Source organism: Rhinoderma darwinii, chromosome 7, assembly GCF_050947455.1.
Source record: "Rhinoderma darwinii isolate aRhiDar2 chromosome 7, aRhiDar2.hap1, whole genome shotgun sequence".
Lineage (NCBI taxonomy): Eukaryota > Metazoa > Chordata > Amphibia > Anura > Rhinodermatidae > Rhinoderma > Rhinoderma darwinii.
The window spans coordinates 128,894,127-128,917,101 of NC_134693.1; the positions used below are offsets into that span (position 1 = coordinate 128,894,127).

Here is a 22,975-nt window from a genome sequence, read left to right on the forward strand (position 1 = left end):
ACAAGCAGGGGTCTTGAAGATGGTAAGAAACTGTATATTCACAAAATAGGTGCATGTGAGGTAAAGTATCTGAGGATCTGTCTTTTTTGGACTATTCATTTTAGTACCAAATTAGTTACTTTTTGAAGATTTTCACTACAAAAACATCCAGTTTTAAAGACTAGATTGGTCACGAATAGGGAGCCACTGATCGTGCAGCTGAAGGGAGTTGTAGTTCTGCAACAACCAGAGAGCAACAGATTGCAGACACATTCTTAAAAATATAGTGAACATGAATCTAAACACGATGACCGACTTCTTTAAGCCTTGGTTCACATGGCGTGAATTCAACGCGGTTTTACGTGCCGAAAAACGCCTCAAAAACCGCATGCTTTAAGCTTCCCATTGACATAAAAGGGAAAGCGCATTGTAGTGCATACGACACGTTATTTCTGCGCCCGTTAAACGAGTCGTGCAAAAAAAATAAATAAAAGGTCATAAATCGTACGAGTGAATTGCTACGGTTTTGCAATGCGGTTATTGGCCGCAGGGTTTTTACAGGTGAAACACTACCGCAAAGAACTTATGAAGACTCTCGTAATTCCGATCATTCAACCAGTGAAAGGGAAGCTCGGCTTTGCAAGAAAAAGACGACAAAGGGGTAGTCTCATGAAGACAACACCCATAAATTCAGGATCCCCCCTATTAGCCAGAGCAAAGATCTGAAAAGGCGTCTCCCGTTCTGGCCGACTTGAGCCATCCTTGTATTACAAGAACGGTCATTCATCTGAATGGTCGCCATGTAATGCTCCCTTTCTCCTGCAGCGGCCGCGCTTCCTCCAACAAAATCAGTTCTTTGCCAAAGGGTGCCAGGAGCCTGACCAGGGACAATCAGATGATAACCCCATAAGAGGGATAGTCTCGGATGACACAACCCCTTTAAAAGGGACATTCTGTCCTACGTGAAGGCATCAGGTTATAGAGCAGGAGGAACTAAGGAGATTGATATATAGTTTTGTAGAAAAATAATTTGGGTAACTTGTATTTTATTGATTTCAACCCAAGCACTTTCTGGCTTAAGAGTCCAGTGGGCAGTCTTACTCAGTGATTGGCAGCTATCTCTGTATGCTCACTTATATGGGAAAGGCGGTCAATCACTAAATAGGACCGCACACTAGACTCAAAGCAGATCTGTCATCTTAACATGCTGACCTAGGCAAGGGCAGCATAGTACAGAGACTAGTCCGTTCTATTAGCCGAAACGGCACAAAAAAAAAAAAGTATGACTGCGGTTTGGCTAATAGGAGCGATTATAGAATACACTGGACTCAAAATTATGAGTCCGGTGCGTTCATGAGAAGAGCACACTCCCCGCCTCTCTGTGGTGATGGACGGGCAGATACACAGCAGTCAATCACTGTGAGGAGAGGCGGGGGAGGGGGGGGCGCTCTCCTCACCAATACACTGGAGTAACTGTATTTTTTTTGATTGTTCCTATTAGCCAAACGGCACAATCCTTTTTGTGCTATTTAGGCTAATAAGGGAATTGGACCTCGCCCTATACTATGCTGCCCTTACCTAGGTGAATACATTTAAATCTACAAGAAATGCTCAATCTTTTCCCTCAAAATTATATATCGATCTCCTCAGCTCCTCCTTCTCTATAATAAGCTGCCTTCACATTAGGACACCGTGCAACATGTCCGTGATCTTTAACCCCTTCAAACCAGGACTTTAGATGTGGGCGGGGTACAGTGGGTAAAAGTATAACCTCTAGGATTGCTGCATTTGGGCATCTATAGCCAATTTCCTATTAAACTGCTAATAGTTTCTATTATATTACAAGCCCAACTGCAGATGTGAGCGCAATACATCCACACTATATACATGGTGGGTAATAAATGATAAACACATCAGTAAGTGGCATTAGGGATACATTGGCTACAGAGGGGTCCAAGCTGTACAACGACAAGACACAAAACAGGGACACGAGTACACGCCGGTCGTCGTCCTCCACAACCTTGTAAATAGTAATTAGGTTTGACATTGCCGACTTCCATTATAATTGACTTATCCAGAGTTTATTGACAAGTGCATCCATCCTTCCTCACGGTGCCCGTCATCTCCTTTGGCGTTTGATGCATATGAAACTGCTCCAATATAAATTGATGTGCAGCTGGATTTGCAGGTATACGTCTCAATAACCTGCTCTCCGATGGCTCGAGTCGCACTACTTTTACAACTGCCTGGTGACTGAACAGCCCGGTTTATGCTTCAAACTTATGATAGTCATTTGTAGGTTTTAAAGCAGCTTCTACCGCAGCGAATAGCAAGTCCCGACAGTCCCAATTACAGTCCTCATAGGAAATGGAGGATGATGGTTTGTTTTAAAAACTTTTTTTTAAACTATTATATAATTAAAGCACAAAATTACAAATATCATCATCACAGGAAGCGCAGATGGGTTATTAAAATAGATTACAAAAGTTTTATTATTTGTATCTTCAAATCAAAATACCTGCCTAGAACAGTCATGCTAGTATTCTCCGGATATATATTCTACGTAAATAGTTGAGCAACTTTAAAAAAACATTGCTTTATTAATCTTGTAGTGATCCGGAGTTACAGCCTGTATTACAGTTCAGAGCTGCAATCACAATTCTGCTGGTTGTTAATGGAAATAGTCAATAGACACACCTAACAGCTCAGCTGAGCTCCTACATTGTAGTGGGACATCATTAGAGCAAGCTCTGTTCAGACACTGAGCCAGCAGGAAATGATGTAAGATGGAAACCTAAACTATAATATAAGATGTAAGTAATGCAATGTATCGGCAGCATTACTCAACTTATTATATAGATTAAGGCTATAATTGGTGTTCAAAGTTTAACATATATTTTAAAAACATTCTCAAATTTAATCTTCACTCCTTGGAGAAGATAGATAGATAGATAAGATAGATAGATAAGATAGATAGATAAGATAGATAGATAAGATAGATAGATAAGATAGATAGATAAGATAGATAGATAAGATAGATAAGATAGATAGATAAGATAGATAGATAAGATAGATAAGATAGATAGATAAGATAGATAGATAAGATGGATAGATAAGATGGATAGATAAGATGGATAGATAAGATAGATAGATAGATAGATAGATAGATAGATAAGATAGATAGATAAGATAGATAGATAAGATAGATAGATAAGATAGATAAGATAGATAGATAGATAGATAGATAGATAGATAGATAGATAGATAGATAGATAGATAGATAGATAGATAGATAGATAGGATAGATAAGATAGATAAGATAGATAAGATACAGCACACCAGAGAATGGCGACATCACGCTGTGAACACTACACTAATGCCACCTAAGCCACTAAATATAAATAAATATGCATTACTGCTGAATCTACTTACAATACAGAGGTTTTTAGCGCACATTTTGATCAAATTGTGTGAGCCCACCTGCCACGACAAGGCGACCGCTGAGGTGGGAACCTACTCTGCACATACACCCATAACTGGGACAAAGCTTACATATATACCTGGGGATGCTAGGAACCAGCATTAAACGGATTAAAATCACCCAGGGCAGAATGGGAGGAGCGCAAGATAAAAAGACAGACGAATAGACCGACAGACGAATAGACCGACAGACGAATAGACCGACAGACGAATAGACCGACAGACGAATAGACCGACAGACGAATAGACCGACAGACGAATAGACCGACAGACGAATAGACCGACAGACGAATAGACCGACAGACGAATAGACCGACAGACGAATAGACCGACAGACGAATAGACCGACAGACGAATAGACCGACAGACGAATAGACCGACAGACGAATAGACCGACAGACGAATAGACCGACAGACGAATAGACCGACAGACGAATAGACCGACAGACGAATAGACCGACAGACGAATAGACCGACAGACGAATAGACCGACAGACGAATAGACCGACAGACGAATAGACCGACAGACGAATAGACCGACAGACGAATAGACCGACAGACGAATAGACCGACAGACGAATAGACCGACAGACGAATAGACCGACAGACGAATAGACCGACAGACGAATAGACCGACAGACGAATAGACCGACAGACGAATAGACCGACAGACGAATAGACCGACAGACGAATAGACCGACAGACGAATAGACCGACAGACGAATAGACCGACAGACGAATAGACAGACAGACAGGGCACTCGAATCAATACAGTAGTACATACACGCCTCTTGGACCATAAGCTGGAAGTTTCCTACCCTCTAGATTTATTACACTTCTGCCGAGTGTTATGCATAGACGAAGTCATTAGTTTAGCTCAATTAGGGTATATTCACACGCAGCAGATTTGTTGTAGACGTTTCTGCGACTGTTCCATTCATCAGCATGGAGTTTGCAAAAATCCATGCACATGCTGCAGAAAAATACCCATTCAGGTGTTTGGAACAGATTTTCAGTCACAGAAATTTCTGCAACAAATCTGCGGCATGTGAATATACGCTCACGGCTGTAGTTACAGCCTGCATTATAGCCCAGAGCTGTATTTACAATTCTGAGCTGAAGTCTGCAATATTCCCTGTTTGTTCAGGGTCTGTGCAAAGCTTGTTCTGCAGAATTACATTCTGGGAAATAAAGTATTTTCCCAAGAAACTGTACAGTGATCTAATAGAGAAAAAAAAAAAAACACAAACGGAATATAGTGCAGCATATAGGAGCTCAGCTAATTTAATAGAAATGTATCTGTCAAAAAAACTTTATTCTGTGTACAACAACAACCAGCAGAATGTGAATGCAGCTCTAGAGTATAATAAAGGCTCAGTACAAGATAATACAAGGTATTTACAAACTAACCCAACCATATGTTCAAGAACACACGGGGCGGCAGCCGCACGTGGCCGAAACCATGCCCCCACGCGGTGGCAAATTGCTGCACTATATCCCCATCACATAGGGGCATGGTTTCGGCTACGTGCGACTGTGGCCCAGTGTGTACTTACCCTAAGGCCGAGTGTACACACCACAATCAAATTGCTTTCTTTGCTGCGATTCATGACAAAACTGCGCAATTTGGCTGCAAATCGCAGCAATATAGCCCATTTTTACTGCAACGTGTGAACCCAGCCTAAATGTAGATTACACCATTCAGCGATAACATTATTACCACTGACAGGTGAAGTGAATAACATTGATTATCTGATTACAAAGGCATCTGACAAGGGGTGGGATATATTAGGCAGCAAGTGATCAGTCTGTTCTTGAAGTTGATGTGTTGGATGCAGGAAAAATGGGCAAGTGTAAGGATTTGAGCGACTGACAAGGGACAAATTATGACGACTAGTCGACTGAAGCAGAGCATCTCCAAAACAGCAGGTCTTGTGGGGTGTTTTCGGTATGCAGTGGCTAGTACCTACCAAAAGTGTTCCGAGGAAGGACAACCGGCAACAAGGTCATGGGCGCCCAAGGCTAACTGATGGACCTGGGAAGCAAAGGCTATCGTGTCTGGACCGATCCCACGGAAGAGCTGCTGTAGCACAAATTGTTAGCAGCCGACCGGTCAGAGTCCCCATGACGACACCTGCCCGCCAAAAGCATCTACAAAGGGAACGTGAGCATCAAAACTGAGCCATGAAGCAATGGAACAGGCCTGGTTTGATGAATCACGTTTTCTTTTAGCTCATGTGGACAGCCGTGTGCGTTGCTTACCTAGGGAAGAAATGGCACCAGGATGCACTATATGAAGTAGACATGTCGGCGGAGGCAGTGTGATGCCCTGGGCAATGTTCTGCTGGGAAACCTTGGGTCCTGCCATTCATGTAGATGTGACGTGTATCACCTACCTAAACATTGCTGCAGACAAGTACCCCCTCATGGCAACAGCATTCCCTAATGGCAGTGCCCTCTTTCAGCAGGGTAATACGCCGCCACACTGCAAACATTGTTCAGGAATGGTTTGAGGAGCATGACAAAGAGTTCAAGGTGTTGACTTGGTCTCCAAATTCTCCAGATCTCAAATCAGATCCCGAATCTGTGGAATGTGCTGAAAAAACACGTCCAATCCATGGATTGTGCACCTCACAACTTACAGAACTTAAAGATGATCTGTCACTAGTTTATTAATTCCCTATCTCCTATCTAATAGGCACTATGATGCTGATAACTAGTGTAATTTTTTTTTTCAAAACCGTTTACTATTTGCAATGTGCATTTTTCTAAATATGCTAATTTGGCTATACTTGCCAAATGGGAGGTTACTCTTTCTTTTTACTCTGTGTGGTGTAATGTTTACTGTAGAATACTGTCCAATCATCATACAGTTCTCCTCTTCCCAGCCCACTAACAGAGAGTGATCATCTAGTATACAGCTTCCCTTCCTGACTGTTTTCAACTGGTGATACCGCCAGTTGTTTCATATGCCATATGAAAGATTAGAATCTCCTCTTTCATTTGCCACCAGAACCACTGTTCTAGGTGGTCCTGAGCCCAAGATCTGGCTGTTTTAATTGATCCCCCTTCCCTCCAGCCTCAGTCTCTCATACTGTGTGAAGCAGCTTCATGCTGATTGGACGGTGTCAGAGGCTGTGAGGAGGCTCCACCTCAGGAGAATCACTGGTGTTGACACCCACTTGTCTAGTATAGGCTCATTTGCATATTTAGAAAAAAGCTCATAACTTCTAATAAAATAAACTTTTTGGGACACAATTTTCACTAACATTACCAGTGTGACAGCGCCTATTAGATTAGCTAAAAGATTGGGTATTACTAAACTAGTGACAGATCCTCTTTAAAGGTTCCGCTGCTACGATCTTGTGACAGATCCCACAGGACAACTTCAGACAACTTCTTGTGGAGTCCATGCCATGACGGGTCAGATCTCTTTTGGTGGCACAAGGGGGTTCTCCAGAAAATTAGGCAGGTGGTTTTAATGTTATGACTGAATGGTGTATATCTACATGTAAACCTATTATTATAAAATAATAGGAGTAATCCACCAGGATCGATGGCTCTTTAAATTCTAAGCATCTTACAAATTCATGTCTTGAATTAAAATCAGTATCCACGCCGACATACACAATATTGTTAATCAGAACCAGACATGAGAACAATACAAACACAAGGATTCCATTGTTTCCACTGCGGCATTGAATGAACAGTTAGTGGATACAAAAGATCTGTTACAATGCTTCTGTTCTTACCAAAGCAAGCAATGTTCCCATCCATGCCGATGTACTTCAAGTTGTACTTCGCTGCCTCACTCTCAATGGGATCGGTTTCCGACGTGTCATCCATTGCAAAAATCTCCTTTTGTCTGAACTCAGCGTTGTCGTCAAAGTTAATTTTTGCATCAAAGCACACGACTGTGGTGATAAAGAAGAGAAGAATGTGTTCATAAAGAATGTAAAGTTGCCCCATGCCAATGTGATTCTTCAACAAGCTTAGATTAGAAGCCACAATGCAAAAATCTATAAAACAGATCTGTTTTACGCAACAATGGCACAAACATCTATTATCTATCAAAAGCCGACTGGTGGATGAGCAAATCTAGAGAAAGAAAATAATTAGGACGGAGCCATTACTTCCTATTGTTTAATGCTTTATTATTTTGTGCCTCTAATTAGGTTTATTGAGTACAAGACGTTTGATCAATTATACTGGAAGATTTTCAAGTTTTCCAATTTCGAATATGGTAAGACGACAATAGGACGACAGAGATTAATCTGTGAAACAAAAATTGTCAGGGTAGCGATAGATGAAAAAAAAAATAGGATTTAGACAAGATATCTATGTGACTTTCCAAGATATACAGTACATCAGTGTCCATACGCTCATTCCTTCCCATACATTTTTGGGATTGTCCTTCAACCAGCAGGAAAGTCATAGGGTGGAAGAGGATGTATCTTCAAGTGACAGCTCAAGAGTCTTGATCTACTTCATGCATGCTAGTAAGGATGGTCATATGTGGCCTGATACAAAGACCGGGTAAGAAATGGGTCATGGGAAGGGCAATAATGAGAAAAGATGCATGACAAAAGGCTTGCATTTACTCCATGTGGTTCCTTGGTTTCAACGAATATAGTCAAGGGACCCGTTGACTCCATCAATTGGCTAAAGATGCCCTAACAGGACATAGGATGGCCATAGACAAGTCATTAGTGTACTGCGCCATGAATGATACAATCCAATGTCTTCTTGTGGTTGCGACCCGAACGATTGGTTGTCTATGAGACGTCTACTATAGATGGTCAGTTGTACTAGACTGAACGCCTATAGTGAAATGCTTAATGTGTGCACGGTTTGATGTTAAAGAACATAGGCTTTCATGTTGCCTCTTTTTATTTTTACTTGAGACTGGCCACTAAACAGGTGGTTGGATATTTGTTCACCATATATGTCCCTCACCTGTCAGACACTCTTAAGAATTCAGCAACGGCAGAAGGAGTTGCATGATATTTCCCTAAAGTTCCTACGAAAAAGGAAGAGTCCGAATATCTGTGCATTTGGGAGAAGGGCCTGCTTCTTCTGACCCCCTGGCTGGCACTGTGAGCCGAGGATTTTGTAGAGACCGTTGCTCCCTATAGCTCAGTTTCAATAGAACCGGCCATTTAAAGAGGTCTTAATGGTTAGATATGACTGTACTTGCTCCGTAGGTCTTTAACACAAACTCAAAGTTAGTCAATATAGCAATAGCCACGGCTGTACTTTCTAGGATTGTTCTTGACATCTACATTATGTTCTATTTTTGCCCATATTGGTTTTCCCAATTGCAGTCAATAGAGTCATGCCGCCACCTTTTTGGATTGGTATTCAATGTCTGCAGCCCTGTGAAGGAGGCCACCGGAAGAGTGTCTTTGAAAACCTTGTAGAACCCACCAGTATTACATTACCGGTGCAGGGAGATTGACAGGAGCCTACATGGAGATATTACTATGTCGGAATCAGAAGCGGCTTGTCTGACTTTGACTGAACTGTGAACATCGATAGTGTTATACAAGGCGTCTATACAGAGCTACCAATCCCAACAACAATACTCAACATAGCGCTACCAATAACGAATTTCAAGAGTAGAGGAACGGATTCTCCATAAAGACCCATTGTCAGACCTACATAGCACTCGAATAAAGACAATATTGTGTCCAAATCTTCATTATAAATATTCACATTATAGTAAAGTTTTAAACAGATTTAACATGGAGCCAAATTGGCCAAGTCATCTTTGTGTCCATGGCCCGTTGTAAGGGAATAAAAGGTGCCCAAACACAACAAATCACAGACTGCCGAACCCGCCGATTTCAGCGAGACCAGCCTATTATCTATGTGCATGCGTGTGTCCTGGCTTTCAGACACCAGATTTTCGGGGGGGAAAGAAGGAACCGTCATGCTGGATATCAACACGCCCGATCCTTTGTTCCCACAGGAGATAAGCCATTGCCAGGGGTGTCTGACAGTGGCTTATTCCCCTCTCCCCATTGTATACATATGCACGCTCGGTTGAATCAAGCGCACATGTGTATGTGAGTCGAGAGGAATAGCTGGTGGCTGATTAAGCGTTTGGCCGGCAGATATTTTAAATGTATGGGGAGCGTTTCCCTTCAAGAAGACGTCATTGACAAGAGGAAAAATTGACGCTTTGATTTGTCCTACTTTCCTCTGGCTAGCTTCATTCAGATAAAAAAAATAAAAATTCTTATGTAGCCTTTGCAAAAATTGACCGCTACCTAGATGAAGCCACACAACGTGGTCCTCCAAGATTCTGAACAGTATTACAGTTCAGACCCATAAGGACAACAGGGATGTGACTCAATTCAAGTTAAAAAGGATTCGCTTTATTGCTACAGAAACAGCCTCACTTGGGTTAGGTCTGGTTTTGCAGCTCATCCTCATTCAAGTGAATGGAATGGACCTGCAATACCAGACACTAGCCATGGACAAGAGGGGCGCTGTTTCTGGAAAAAAAAAAAAAAAAAAGAATCTTTTTATTGTAATCCTGGCTAACCCTCCGTTACAGAAGGGGAGAGGGGGACATCGCCACCAACAACATGGTTCCACTTGATTGATTGGCAATTGCCTGCAGTTTACAGATATCTGTATTATGGGATTAGGCAAATGGATTCTACACACAGTATACAATACGGTCGTTTAATAGAGCAATATTTCCAGATAACAAAAGTAACGCAACGCTGCGTCTCTCCAAACAGCATCCGGCGGCTTGAGATTAACCCATTATTTAATCCCAACAAGTAAACAATTTCATCACGAGCAAGACAAGTTACTTAACTTTAATAGGCTTTTTGCTGTGTTTTTTTATTTTCATACAAGTGAATACGGATTGCTGAATAACCGAGAACAGTTGGTGACTATCTTGTACATACAAGAGCCTTACATTTTTAAGGGGAAATTTTTATTTGACCATTAACAGACAATTTCATATTTTAACTGGTTTTAAGCTACTCCTGCAATGGTCGAAATGTACGATTCCAATAAAAGTTTTTACATTTAAAGCTTCCTACTATGCACCCACATTTAATGACTGAGTGCCCCATGAATATGTCCCATGCTGGTACAGGATCATGGGCAGCAATGTGGTTCAGTGGCTAACAATCTTGGCGATTGGGGTCCTTGGTTTGAAAGCGACCGGAAACAACATCTGCATGGAGTTTGTATGTGCTCCCAGCATTTGCGAGGTTTTCCTATGGGTTCTCCGGCTTCTGCCCCAAAAAACAATAACCCCTAGATGATAGTTTAATTAACATTGTATAAAACTGGTCTAAAGGTCCTATTACACGGCCCGAAATGTGCTGTGAAAATGAGCGCCGATCAACGAGGTAGCGCGTTGATCAGCGCTCGTTTACTCCTTCCACATGGAGCAATGATTAGTAACGTCTGGGGACGGGCGATTGTTACTACGATCGCTCGTCGCCATACATTTCCATCATGTTTACACAGTGCAATGCTCGGAAACTATAATTTATATGAACACTTGTTTTCCCGAATATAGGCTCGTGTACAAGCCGCAAGATCCAGACCTTCAAGCTTAGATTACAATTAGGGAATTTGCGTCTTGCATCCACAATACAGACACTACAGTCATCTATATATGGCCTTAGTGCGTTTGGGTTGGAATAGCGCAGTCGACTAGGTGAAAACTACGGAACCCTTGCACAACTGAGACAAAACGGAAACCATTGGCACCGGATCAGTCACCATTGAAACCTATGGTTCCCGTTTGTTTCAGAACAGAGCCCTGACGCAGTTGTGAACAAAGCCGAAGATGGTTGATGCCTCAGGGCATTTGACCCTTTAGTCCATGAAATAAGCCTCTTCTGACAGCATTCTTACTCTTTAGGGCATGCCCTGTTTTTTTTAGTTACATGTCCAAATATGCAGATTTACAAAAATTTCCCTATTAACCAAAGTTTACACGTGGTAATAATTTCTTGAATTCTTCTAAGTTTATGTACTTCTGGCTTCTAATACAAGACAAGGCCCATCTAAAGGCCCATTAACACAGGCCAATAATCGACTGAACTAGCCTTTTTACAAGCACTCGTTCCCGATTATTCGCCCGTGTACAGAAAGCATCAGCCCATGTAAAAGAACCTCTTAACGAGCACCGATCGACTTGATATATTGTTGATCGACGCTCATTATGGCCAGAAACCAGCCATGCAAACCAGCCTTAAGACAAGCGAACATTCCCCAAAAAGATAAAACTCAGAAAAAGCTGCAACAATCTTGACATGACTCAATGACTTACAAGAATTTTCTTGATTTTACGAGGAAACTTTCAAATCAAATTATCAGATTCACCACCTCGTCGTGGAGCAGTAATTCATTTTTCAGTAAGAATTCCAGTTGATTCATCGCAATCCTCATCACATCTACAGCTCTGGGTGCTGAGGAAGTCTTTCAATTAAATTGTCGACAAGGCCTGTTACAAGCTGCGGCCCACATGTCATTCCAGAAACCACGAGCGTCTCTGATGTCACCTGATGGATATATTAACGCCTACGTATCACAGGGTCTGTAGACGCGGTCGGCTATACCGGGGAAGGTGATACATGCATAATGTTAACTCTGCTTGATAGCATGATGTGAAGGAGCTGGTGTCTTGTGATCTACGCAGCCTGGAAATACTTTTTTTCTATTGCTTAGTCATAAGCAGCTAAAATATATTCCCAACAAGGGAGTGAAAGCCATTTTTTTTTTCTATTCTCCACACTGAGGCAAAGATACAAATGAGGTATCATCTGACTCAGCCCTTTCTGAAAGCCGAGAGGTGCTGACAATAACCTCCGTAAGACAACTCCTCCCCCCGTTTATTCGCCATTAGCAATCTGCCTCTAATACGCTCCTGGAATTAGATTATACGCCTGCCTTCTCGGAGATGAGCTGATACGATTTTCCAAAACAACTTTAAAGTTCTATTTTACTGTGTGTTCTGCTTACTGTGCACATATCTGATCTAATGCACGGTACGCTGCGGGTACAAATTCCTATTAAGTTAGACTACAGCAAGAATTGACTTACAATTCCTAAATTGGAAAATAGAGCGAGCGCAGGGCTGTTTTTGGCAGGTTTATAGTAGACACAGATAAGCAGTAATCCTCAAATCGGGGGAAGGATAAAAACCTATTGGTTTTTACTTTCGAATTTAAATCTAATATCGCAGCCGTTATGAAGGCATTTGGCTCGAAAAACCACTTGTGTCCAATTTGAAACATTCAGATTTATAAAGGGTTTTACAGGCCGAGAAGCGCGAAAAATCATCCTCCTGCGGGCCGCAGTATGGCCTTGATACACATCGCAATTTATTACAGATTATTGGGTTTGTTTTCACACCAAGAGGAACAAAAATGCAATATTAAGGTGTCCCAAACGTCATGATTTGCTTTGAAAACCATGTGGGTTATAGATTTTGCCGAGTTTTTATTTTCCAGTCAAATGTCCCTTGATCTGTTTATTTTTCTACATATGGTCGTGCGATGCAGATTTTGTAAAAACAAAAAAACGAAAAAACTTTTTGTTCCACTGCTTACCACGTTACCGAGTTAATTCACAAAGTAGTTGACTTTTCCGTATGTAATGGAAACATTTTAAAAGTACCCGCGTAGAGTTGAATGGGTAAAAACTACTAGGAAAATCATTCAAACTTTTATGTTTAATATTTAGATAGAATTTTATTTTATGCCAGCGGGGCGTGGGGGATGTAAGCGAGTTATCTGGTTACGAAATAAATTTGTTTGGCTACCTACCTTTAAGGTCTTCTATGCCTACGGACCTGTAAGCACTCAGTTTGCGCCTCCGTACACTACCGTATTACGGAGGGATTTTCCCCCTAGATTGGAAGACCACGATTTAATTTCGGTCTAATTCATACAGAATACGACCGTAAAGAAAATTGTGTATGTGTCTGCATGAAAAGGCAATTATAAGGTGGTACAATAAGGCCCCATAGACTGCTATTCCATTGCTTGTTGGGGATATTTCTATACTAGGTATCTTTTATAAAAAATGAATAAGACGCCAGAACTACCGTGGCACCTAAAGAGGACTTGTCACTAGGTCATATAAGTTGAACTGGTGTACTGATCTGAATAGCGCCGTCTCCCTGATTCCAGCGCTGTTTTTCTATTTTTCCTGGACCCTCCCGTTCCAGAGATACGGCCCCCTGTTGTGTCGGCTCCCTATATGCTAATTTGCTGTAGTAAGCCAACAGGGCGTGACCTACCCTCAAGCTGCATCGCGCTGATTGGTCAGCATCAGAGGCAAGGCAACTAGCTCCATCCCGGAACGGGGGAGGGGTCCAGGAAAAAAAAAAAAAGCTCACGCTGGAATCGTGAAGACCGTGCTATTCAGGTCAGTAAATCAGATCAACCTAGTGACAAGTTCACTTTAAGGTGGCGGCACACATGAATTGTTGATCGATCTAATCAATTCGGAGAGGTTGTCCAACAGCTATTTAAAAGATGTATGGCCAGCTTAAAAGGGTTTCCAGCGCGGGGATAGAAGCAAAAACAAAATTTGGGGGCCCGAAACGGAAAATTCAAAATAAAATTGACATACAATATTACACTACTTTGTGTGCTGACATGTCAGGTGACAGCGCTGGCCGCTGTGATGACACCACGGAATGGGACATTATCGCTGTCGCTGGGACCGCTAACTTACAGACCAACTCCCTTCGAAATTTCAGAAACGGAGGACCCAAGTAGAAAGAATTGAGAAGTGGGGAGGTTAATGGACTTATAAATAATCACTTTATCCCAATTAAAGGACCATCGTGGTGATTTATAATCTTACTTCTTTTGGTTCAGCTTTGGGAGTCAGCGTTTCATGTGTCACTAAAAGAATCGCAAAATTTGCCGGCATTCACGTTTATCAGTGACTGATTTGAATAATCTCCTTTGTGGCTGAATTAAAGATTAATTAATAAATGTAACAGATTCTTCCTAAAATCATTGAAATTAAGCATATTAATATGCTTTTAATTTCCATTAGACAAGCTAGTTAACGGAAGTTTCTGCACATCACTCCAATCAAAACCCCCGGTAATTAATTAGTCCCACGATAATAATAGTTAGGTGACAATTTCATGTCGTGTTCGATTATTATTTAAAGAGATTTTCCATGAAGGATATTTATGACATTTCCACAAGATACGTCATAAATGTAAGATAGATGCTGATGCCACCTCTAGGACCTGCACCTATCTCTAGAACGGGGCCGCCTAATCCTCGTTCTAGATTTTTGTGCTCACGCTGACTCCCCGCCACTTACTGATCACATGATTGAGACATTGTCGGGTGTTACAAAAACAGCGTAACTCGCTGAACTACACGGTTTCTGTAACGCCCATAGTAGTGAATGGCAGTTACAGAAGCAGCGTAGAACGTGAGCTACGCTGTTTCCGTAACTTCCGACCATGTAACCAGGAAGTGGCCGGGATTCCTATATAGTTGACCGAGGGGAAGGAAAAAACCCTACAAGGCAGATGTCAATTGACCCATATCAGACACAATTATTCCTTCCCGACTCCAAACACAGCAATCACAATAAATCCCGGATCAACGTCCCATCTCCAGAATTTAGTACTCATAACTTGTAATATTATATATTATTTAAGAAAGTCATCCCAACCCCTCGAACTTGTTCAATATATCAACCATCACAACATCGTGTGGCAGAGAGCTCCATAGTTTCACTGCTGTTACTGTAAAGAATCCTCATCTATGATGGTAAAACTTTTTTTCCTCGATCTAGAGAATGTCCCCTTGTTCTTGTCACAGGCCTAGATGTAAAAAGAGCATTAGAAAGATCTCTGTACTGTCCAGTTATATATATGTACATTGCAATTAGATCGCCCCTAAGCTGTCTTTTTCCTGAACTAAATAACCCCAAGTTTGATAACCTCTCTTGGTCCTGCAATCCACCCACTCTCTTAACTACCTTGGTCGCCCTCCTCTGCACCCGCTCCAGTTCAGCCATGTCCTCCTTATACACAGGTGCCCAAAATTGTACACAATATTTCATGCATGGCCTGACTAGTGATTTATATAGAAGCACAACTATGCCTCTTGATGCATCCCATGATTTTATTTGCCTTGGCAGCAGCTGCCTGGCACTGGTTGCTTAAGTTAACTGTCCACCAATATCCCAAAGTCCAAGTTCCTTGTTCCATCGATCAGACTCACACTAACCTCTATAAGTTTTTTGCTGGAATACCCCTTTAGGCCCTGTTCACACAGAGTTTTTCCCGGCACAGATTTTTGGTGTGGAAACTGCATTGGAATCCGCTCCAAAACACGCCTCTCATTGATTTCAATGATTTCCCATTGACCCTTCATGTGCTTTCTTCCTGCTGTTCCGTCTCTGACCTCCCATTGAAATCAATGGGAGTCCAGGTGCATTTTGCCCGCGGCGCCCAATGGCCGTGGCCGAAAAAGGCAGCGAAAACCACAGCAAGAAAGTGCAGTCAGGTGAAAAACTGCCTCAAAATGCCTAAATAAATTTTGAGGCAGATTTTTGACTGCAAAAAAAACTGAACAGGGCCATAAAGGGGTTGTCAAGTCATAAAAGATTGATTGCCTATCCTCAGGATAGGCCATCAACACCTGATCATCAGGGGTGCAACTGGTCAGACCCTCACTGATCTGCTGTTATGAAGGGGCCACGGCGCTTCTACGAGTGCTGCGTTCGGAGTATAGGCCAATTTCTTATGACTGGAAAACCCCTTTAACGTTGGCCACCAAGTTTCGCAGAGATATATACAACAACAAATACTTTTCTTTGTGGGCGGGGGGGGGGGGGGGTAAATAAGAAATACTAATAATCCATCCCCAGCAATGTATAAACCAAGTAATAAAATAAGTGAATAGCTACTTAGAAAGAAATTAACGGACCTCGCTTTGTAATATTCTTATTTATTTTCCATTTGAGATCACAGATACTTTATGGGGCCCCTATAACAAGCTGGCACTAAAAAACAGACTCAATTGCTGGAAACTCAATGGGCTACATTTCAGCCAACTAGATGCCTAATGAAAGCCGTATACTGCACATTTCATTTAATAGCGTTTAATTATGTGGTTTTAAGGTCTGACTTGTGGATCTTAGAATCTCGATGCCAAAACGAAGGCTCGGCAGTAATCCCCATAGATGTTTGCAAATAATGAAAATCCTCAGTTGTTTTGTGTTCTGCTGAAAATCACGGCCAGAACAAGAAAATTCTCCTACAGGCTGAAGCTTTGTTTGGCAGAGCGTCCATAACACTTCCACAACTGTGGATTCTCAGACAGATACCTGGGGATTACTCGCCTACAAAAAACCTGCCACTCGGCAAGACATCGCAAGGTATGTTAGGGCATTGAGGATTTTAGCTTGAGACCGGTTGCTTCATTAAAAACACTGGTGGCATTTTGCTAGGAGTTACCATCAATGACCGAATGGCGAGGGGCAGACTGCTATAATTGTTGCCGATTGCACCATGCCACTTCATCTCCTATGGTTGCCACATGGTTTTTTACCAGAGGCTGCATGGTCGATCTGTTACACACAATGGATGACCGTACGACTTCCGGAGAAAACCAAGTGTAGACTCATTTTTCTAGGGCCCGACAATTGACACCCCGTAGTTTGCTAGAATAGCGCGGTACCAATTAGTCTGCTCTAGACCCTGCTCAGCTTTCTATTCAGAGGTGCGGAAAAACCTTACAGGAGACGTATCAACACGGCATGTTTGGTGCCAAATATTGCAGTCGGACCTACGGCATTTGGTCATTGATGTCCCGTCGCACTTTTCAGCCACATGTTGCATGAACGAAATTACTTAAAACCCCGCTGACTTCAATGCAACATCTGGTGACTGTCACAAATGACCGCAGGGGCCCTGGTACTCATTAAGGGGCCGATACCAACATGAAGTAATGCTAAAGAGATTGGAACTGGGACGGGCAAGGCAGGTTTCGAATATACAGCCCTATTCTAAATCCTTCCTAAATGGCGTATGTACCGATCCGGTGTATCAGATGCTGTAACCTGCTCCCTTATGGGTCAACTAAGGTCTCTGCGCCAGCAAAAACATGCGAGTATTCAAAAACATTGGGGCCAAGGGCCTGGACAGACCATAGAAACACAGCATCCTATCCTCTCACGAGATCCACCATCTACCTTCACCCCATCCCAATCCCAGCGTCTCATAGCAGTATCGATCCCCGGATGTTTGTAGCGCATACTCATTAAAGATGGCATCGCCACCCAGAGCCGAACAAGCTTGTGGCACCAAGACAAAATGGAACAATATCATATCTTTTGTGATATAACTGGGCATTTTGCAGTTCTAACAAGGTAATTTAACAATCGCCGGGGCCAGAGACTCCTGCATTGTGCCTTTTAGTTATGAAAGTGTAATACCGTAAGGATTTTAATCTCCAGAACAAGGCCATTTTCTCCTTAGCATGCTGCCAATTCACCTGGCATTGATTAAGTGGCACCGGCCCATGCAGACAGAATGATTACTATAGTTTGCACAAAAATTGATTTAAAAACTTTGCAAAGAAAGAAAAAAAAAAAAAAAAAAAAGAATTGTCAAATGTTCCAGATTGATCTGGGGAGTTGAAAATATGGATCTTCTGTACATTAAAAACTACACATGATGCATCAACACTGCGGTGAACATCGAGAAGCGTTAACTTGACATCATCGAAAGTATAAATCGCAGCTGGACGAGCCTCGCGCATCTCATTAACGGTTCACATAAATAAATTGCTTTTTAACGAAAAACAGCTCTGAGCTTTAGAATTGAAAATCGTGTTCCTGGCGACTTTTGCGTTAAAGAGGAAAACGTAACACTAGAATGACCGACGTGTCAATAAGTTATTTTCCATTTGCTTTGCAATGGGTGAAAAATCTAGGTTAACTACATGTCAGCTTGTATATTAGTGCATATTCCCTACTATGCTCCTGAGTCCATCAGCAGAATGCAAGCTGCCATCTATGGGGCAGCTGATGCTAGATGGATTGCAGAGAAGCTGCAGAACCTCTTTTGCTGCTGCATTTTTGGATCATTTATAAAGGGATTGATTCCCATAATACATCAGGTAATTGCTGCACATGCAACTCTCTAAAGCAGGGGTCAGCAACTTTCGGCACTCCAGCTGTTTTGAAACTACAACTCCCATCATGCCCTAACAGTCAAATGCTTTATTATGCTAGTTAAAAACTGCCAGGGCATGCTGGGAATTGTAGTTTCACAATAGCCAGAGTGACGAAGGTTGCAGGTTAGGTGTAGGTGAACCTAAAGAAACGGTTGACGGCTTTCCAGCCCTGATTCGCTATGAGTGTTGCATACAGATACAGATTCCCTACTCGTATGTCCCTATGAAAGAACTTCATTGCTTGTGCACTAGGAGTATATTCAAACGCAGAGGTATTGGTGCTAAAGAAAGCCAAAACATTTCCACGCAATATTTTTTGTTGCGGTTTTTCCCCAATTGCAGTCACACTTTGAAAAAAAAAATAGCTAGTATAATAGATTTACGCCAAAACAGACTTTATTTGTAATTGCCGATTGTAAATTTTGAAATATTACATGTCTATATTTGGGTAATGGAGCCAGGGCTAGCTTTACGGCAACGATTGACGAAGGAATGTTTTGTTTTAATTATGTATTTTATGTGTAATTCTTTTATTCTGTTACTTTTATTTTTTATTATTATTATGGCCTGTCCCTCAAAAGGTCATTTTTTTTTTACACTATTACTATTCTACTGTAAATGCCACTGCACAGCAGCCCTAGCTATAGGCAAAATCAGCCGTGTTATAGTGACTATTGTCACTAAGGCCCTGTTCACACTGAGTTTTTTTTAAAAGGTTTTTGTTCTCGCGGAAACCGCGCCGCAAAACTCCTCAAAAACCGCCCGAAAATGCCTCCCATTGATTTCAATGGGAGTTGGACGAGGTTTTTTTACCGCGGGTAAAAAAAACGCGTCGCGGTAAAAATAAGCATCATGACTTATCTTGAGGCGGTTTCCGCCTCCGAAACCCCATTTCAATCAGTCAGAAAGAGGAAAAAAACGGCTCGACGAGTGTTTTGACGAGTTTTTGTCAAACCATTGTGCAAAAACCGTCTGGAGCAGTTTTTGAAGGAGGAATTTTGTTCACACAAAAAACTCTGTGTGAACACAGCCTAAGGATCCAGCAGCAGCCTACTACCGGCATAGTAGCGATCATGTGACCACTCACATGACCACCAGAACCAATATAGGCAGTGGGATCTATTCTATGCACAGCGCTTATTGAGCGCCGTATACATTAGTAGAGAGGAGACCAAAGCAGTGAAAAACGCTTTGGTCTTCCCTCCATGGTCCCTCGGAGTCTCTGACTGGCGTGCACCCCATATTCAGCCGCTCAATCGTTTTGGCAGCAAGCTTAAACCTGCGCCGTATATATACAGTGGCCGGTCCTCAACCAGTTTGGGTATATCCCGTGGATGTGCTATAAATGTCTCCTTTAAAGTACATTTGTCGTCAGAACCAGCAATCTTTTATAGCATGGAATCCATTTGTCTGTAAGGAATAAGGAGTTTGCACTCATGTAAGGCTTGATATATCGACTCCATCCACCAGTGATAAGTGACTATGGATGTGTCGTTGGAGAGCCCACATGCCAGGCAACGGGACATCAGATCATTTCACAAACCAACTTGATTAAGCAAGAATAAAATAATCCGATTGACTGCAGCTCTTAGCGCCCGAAAAGCACAAAGTGATGATGAGGAGGATACGAAAAATACAAAATTACAAGATTGTTTTCGCTCACCTTGTCCTTCTGGAGTTTCACCGAAGGGATTCACTTCAACCTGAGTAGCGTCGACTTTCAGGAAAAGCTCGTACAGTCTCTTAATCTGGTCAGCGGCCTGCGTTTCATTAAAACACAAGACAATTACAATGCGGAGGTCGGCGCAGAAGAGGATGAGCATTATATGAAATATGAAATTGTTCTATTACACACTTGAAAGCTTTACAAACGAGAAGATTCAAAAAGAAAGATAAATGCCGTCTTTAGCCAAGGATATATTGTACCACCATCCGTCATACAAAGAGCACGCCGCACGGAGGCGAATATTAGTCCGCAGTATTAATTACCCTTTAATGGGATATTAAGAAGAGATTTCATACACGGTTTAATCAGACAACAACATTTACACAAAGTCTATTACAACTAAGTTTACGCATTGTGAGACGCATTTTTCTGCACATATGGAAATACAGATTAATCCAGGAAACTTTCGCCATTACAGGGGTTATACGGGGACCACAAAACAATAAATAAAAACCCCAAAAATATGTACAAACACATTTCTACACTACTACATCTACTCTGCCTGCACAAAATGACACTTCTGCAATACTCCGCACTTCTAATATAGCCGCTCACAAAACTTTCAGGCAGGCGCGACAAGCAGCTTCAGTGCGCTCTGAAACTACGGTTCCCTTCATGCCCTTCTTTTTCTTATAGGCCTGTATCCCCACCCCGCTCACGGATACAGTGCGCATGCGCCGGTAAACGCCAGCCAGGGATAGGTCTGAGGAATAAGGAGGCTGGCTTACTTCCTCGTTGTTGTCAGTGTCAGCCCACTAGCGGTCACACGCTTTGATGATGCGCCGACACCATGAAAGAGGGAGACCGCTATTTGTCACGTGGTTATGTGCCAACGCGTTATCAAAGCAGAAAAAACGACCGTACTTCCAGACACGTGACTGCGTTCCCAAATGGGGCATCGGCACAATATTGGAACTAAATGTATATTAGTAAGTGTCCTTATTTTACGCATTTATAGCACTGAAATACACATTTTCTGGACTGGGTAACCCCTTTAAGTCCAGGATCACACATCCGCCTATTTTTTATACATTAGACTTTTCTTTATAGAACGGTCCTTCCTTTTGAATCCTCAAAAAAATATAGCCTTATACTGCGTCAAAACTGTGCGTGTGATCCTGGCCGAAAAGCTCCGATCACAGTTTGGGCCTGCCGTCAGAGGTATACGTGATTGTGCAGTGAAAGAAGCTGGGATGAAACAAAGAGAAGTGTATGACACGGATTGGTCAGCGTCATACACTTCTCTCCACAACGCCCAGTTGGTAAAAAGTAAAAACACGCCCAGCTGTCTATTAAGAAAGTAATTATGAACAATTTTAGATTTATGCTGTCAAAAATTATCGTTTTTCAAATTAAAAACCACTGTTATCTACATTACAGCGCCAATCAGATTATGTAGGAGACAGGGCACTTAAAGAGGCTCTGTCACCAGATTATAAGGACAGAAATAGGTAAGGCATACCTCCCAACCGTCCCGGATTCAGCGGGACAGTCCCGGATTCCGGGCGGTGTCCCGGGCGGCCGGGGGTATGTCCTACTGTCAAACTATTTCTGAAGCAGGGAACCATCAATACCCTGCTTCAGAATTAGTTCATAGCGGAAGACTCCCCGGACACAGTGCTACTTTAAGTGCTGTGCTCGGGGAAGCCCTTGACGGTACTGTCCATTTATGAGCGGAATCCCCAGCCAGAGTCGGCAACGGGGATTCCGCTCAAGGATTAGCCACTGACGTCACTGTCCATATATGGACAGTACCGTCAAAGGCTTCCACGAGCACAGCGCTTAAAGTTGCACTCTGTCCGGGGAGACTTTGGCGAGTGGAGGAGCTCCCTACTCTGAACTAATTAGTGGCTCCTCCTGGCCCACTGTCAAAGACATGAACAGTCTAGAATTTTTAGGCTAGGTTAATTTTACCAGTGAGAGATAGATTATATTTTAAAAAAAAACAGAAAATCACATAGTCAAAATTATATATATTTATTTGCATTGTGCACAGAGAAATAAGTATTTGATCCCCTACCAACCATTAAGAGTTCAGCCTCCTCCAGACCAGTTACACGCTCCAAATCAACTTGATGCCTGCATTATAGACAGCTCTTACATGGTCACCTGTATAAAAGACTCCTGTCCACAGACTCAATTAATCAGTCTGACTCTAACCTCTACAACATGGGCAAGACCAAAGAGCTTTCTAAGGATGTCAGGGACAAGATCATAGACCTGCACAAGGCTGGAATGGGCTACAAAACCATAAGTAAGACGCTGGGTGAGAAGGAGACAACTGTTAGTGCAATAGTAAGAAAATGGAAGCCATACAAAATGACTGTCAATCGACATCGATCTGGGGCTCCATGCAAAATCTCACCTCGTGGGGTATCCTTGATCCTGAGGAAGGTGAGAGCTCAGCCGAACACTACACGGGGGGAACTTGTTAATGATCTCAAGGCAGCTGGGACCAGTCACCAAGAAAACCATTGGTAACACATTACGCCGTAATGGATTAAAATCCTGCAGTGCCCACAAGGTCCCCCTGCTCAAGAAGGCACATGTACAGGCCCGTCTGAAGTTTGCAAATGAACAT

At 42.4% G+C, this 22,975-nt stretch overlaps 1 protein-coding gene across 1 annotated transcript in view; it reads right to left on the reverse strand.

The window, feature by feature from the left end:
• Positions 1 to 22,975, reverse strand: part of SUCLG2 (succinate-CoA ligase GDP-forming subunit beta) — a 154,408-nt gene that overhangs the window by 69,851 nt on the left and 61,582 nt on the right. The window contains exons 7-8 of the mRNA XM_075832401.1: positions 20,332 to 20,428; positions 7,212 to 7,373 (exon numbers count right to left, since the gene is read on the reverse strand). Of these exons, the coding sequence (XP_075688516.1) occupies positions 7,212 to 7,373; positions 20,332 to 20,428 (259 nt within the window). The remainder of the gene's footprint in view (positions 1 to 7,211; positions 7,374 to 20,331; positions 20,429 to 22,975) is intronic.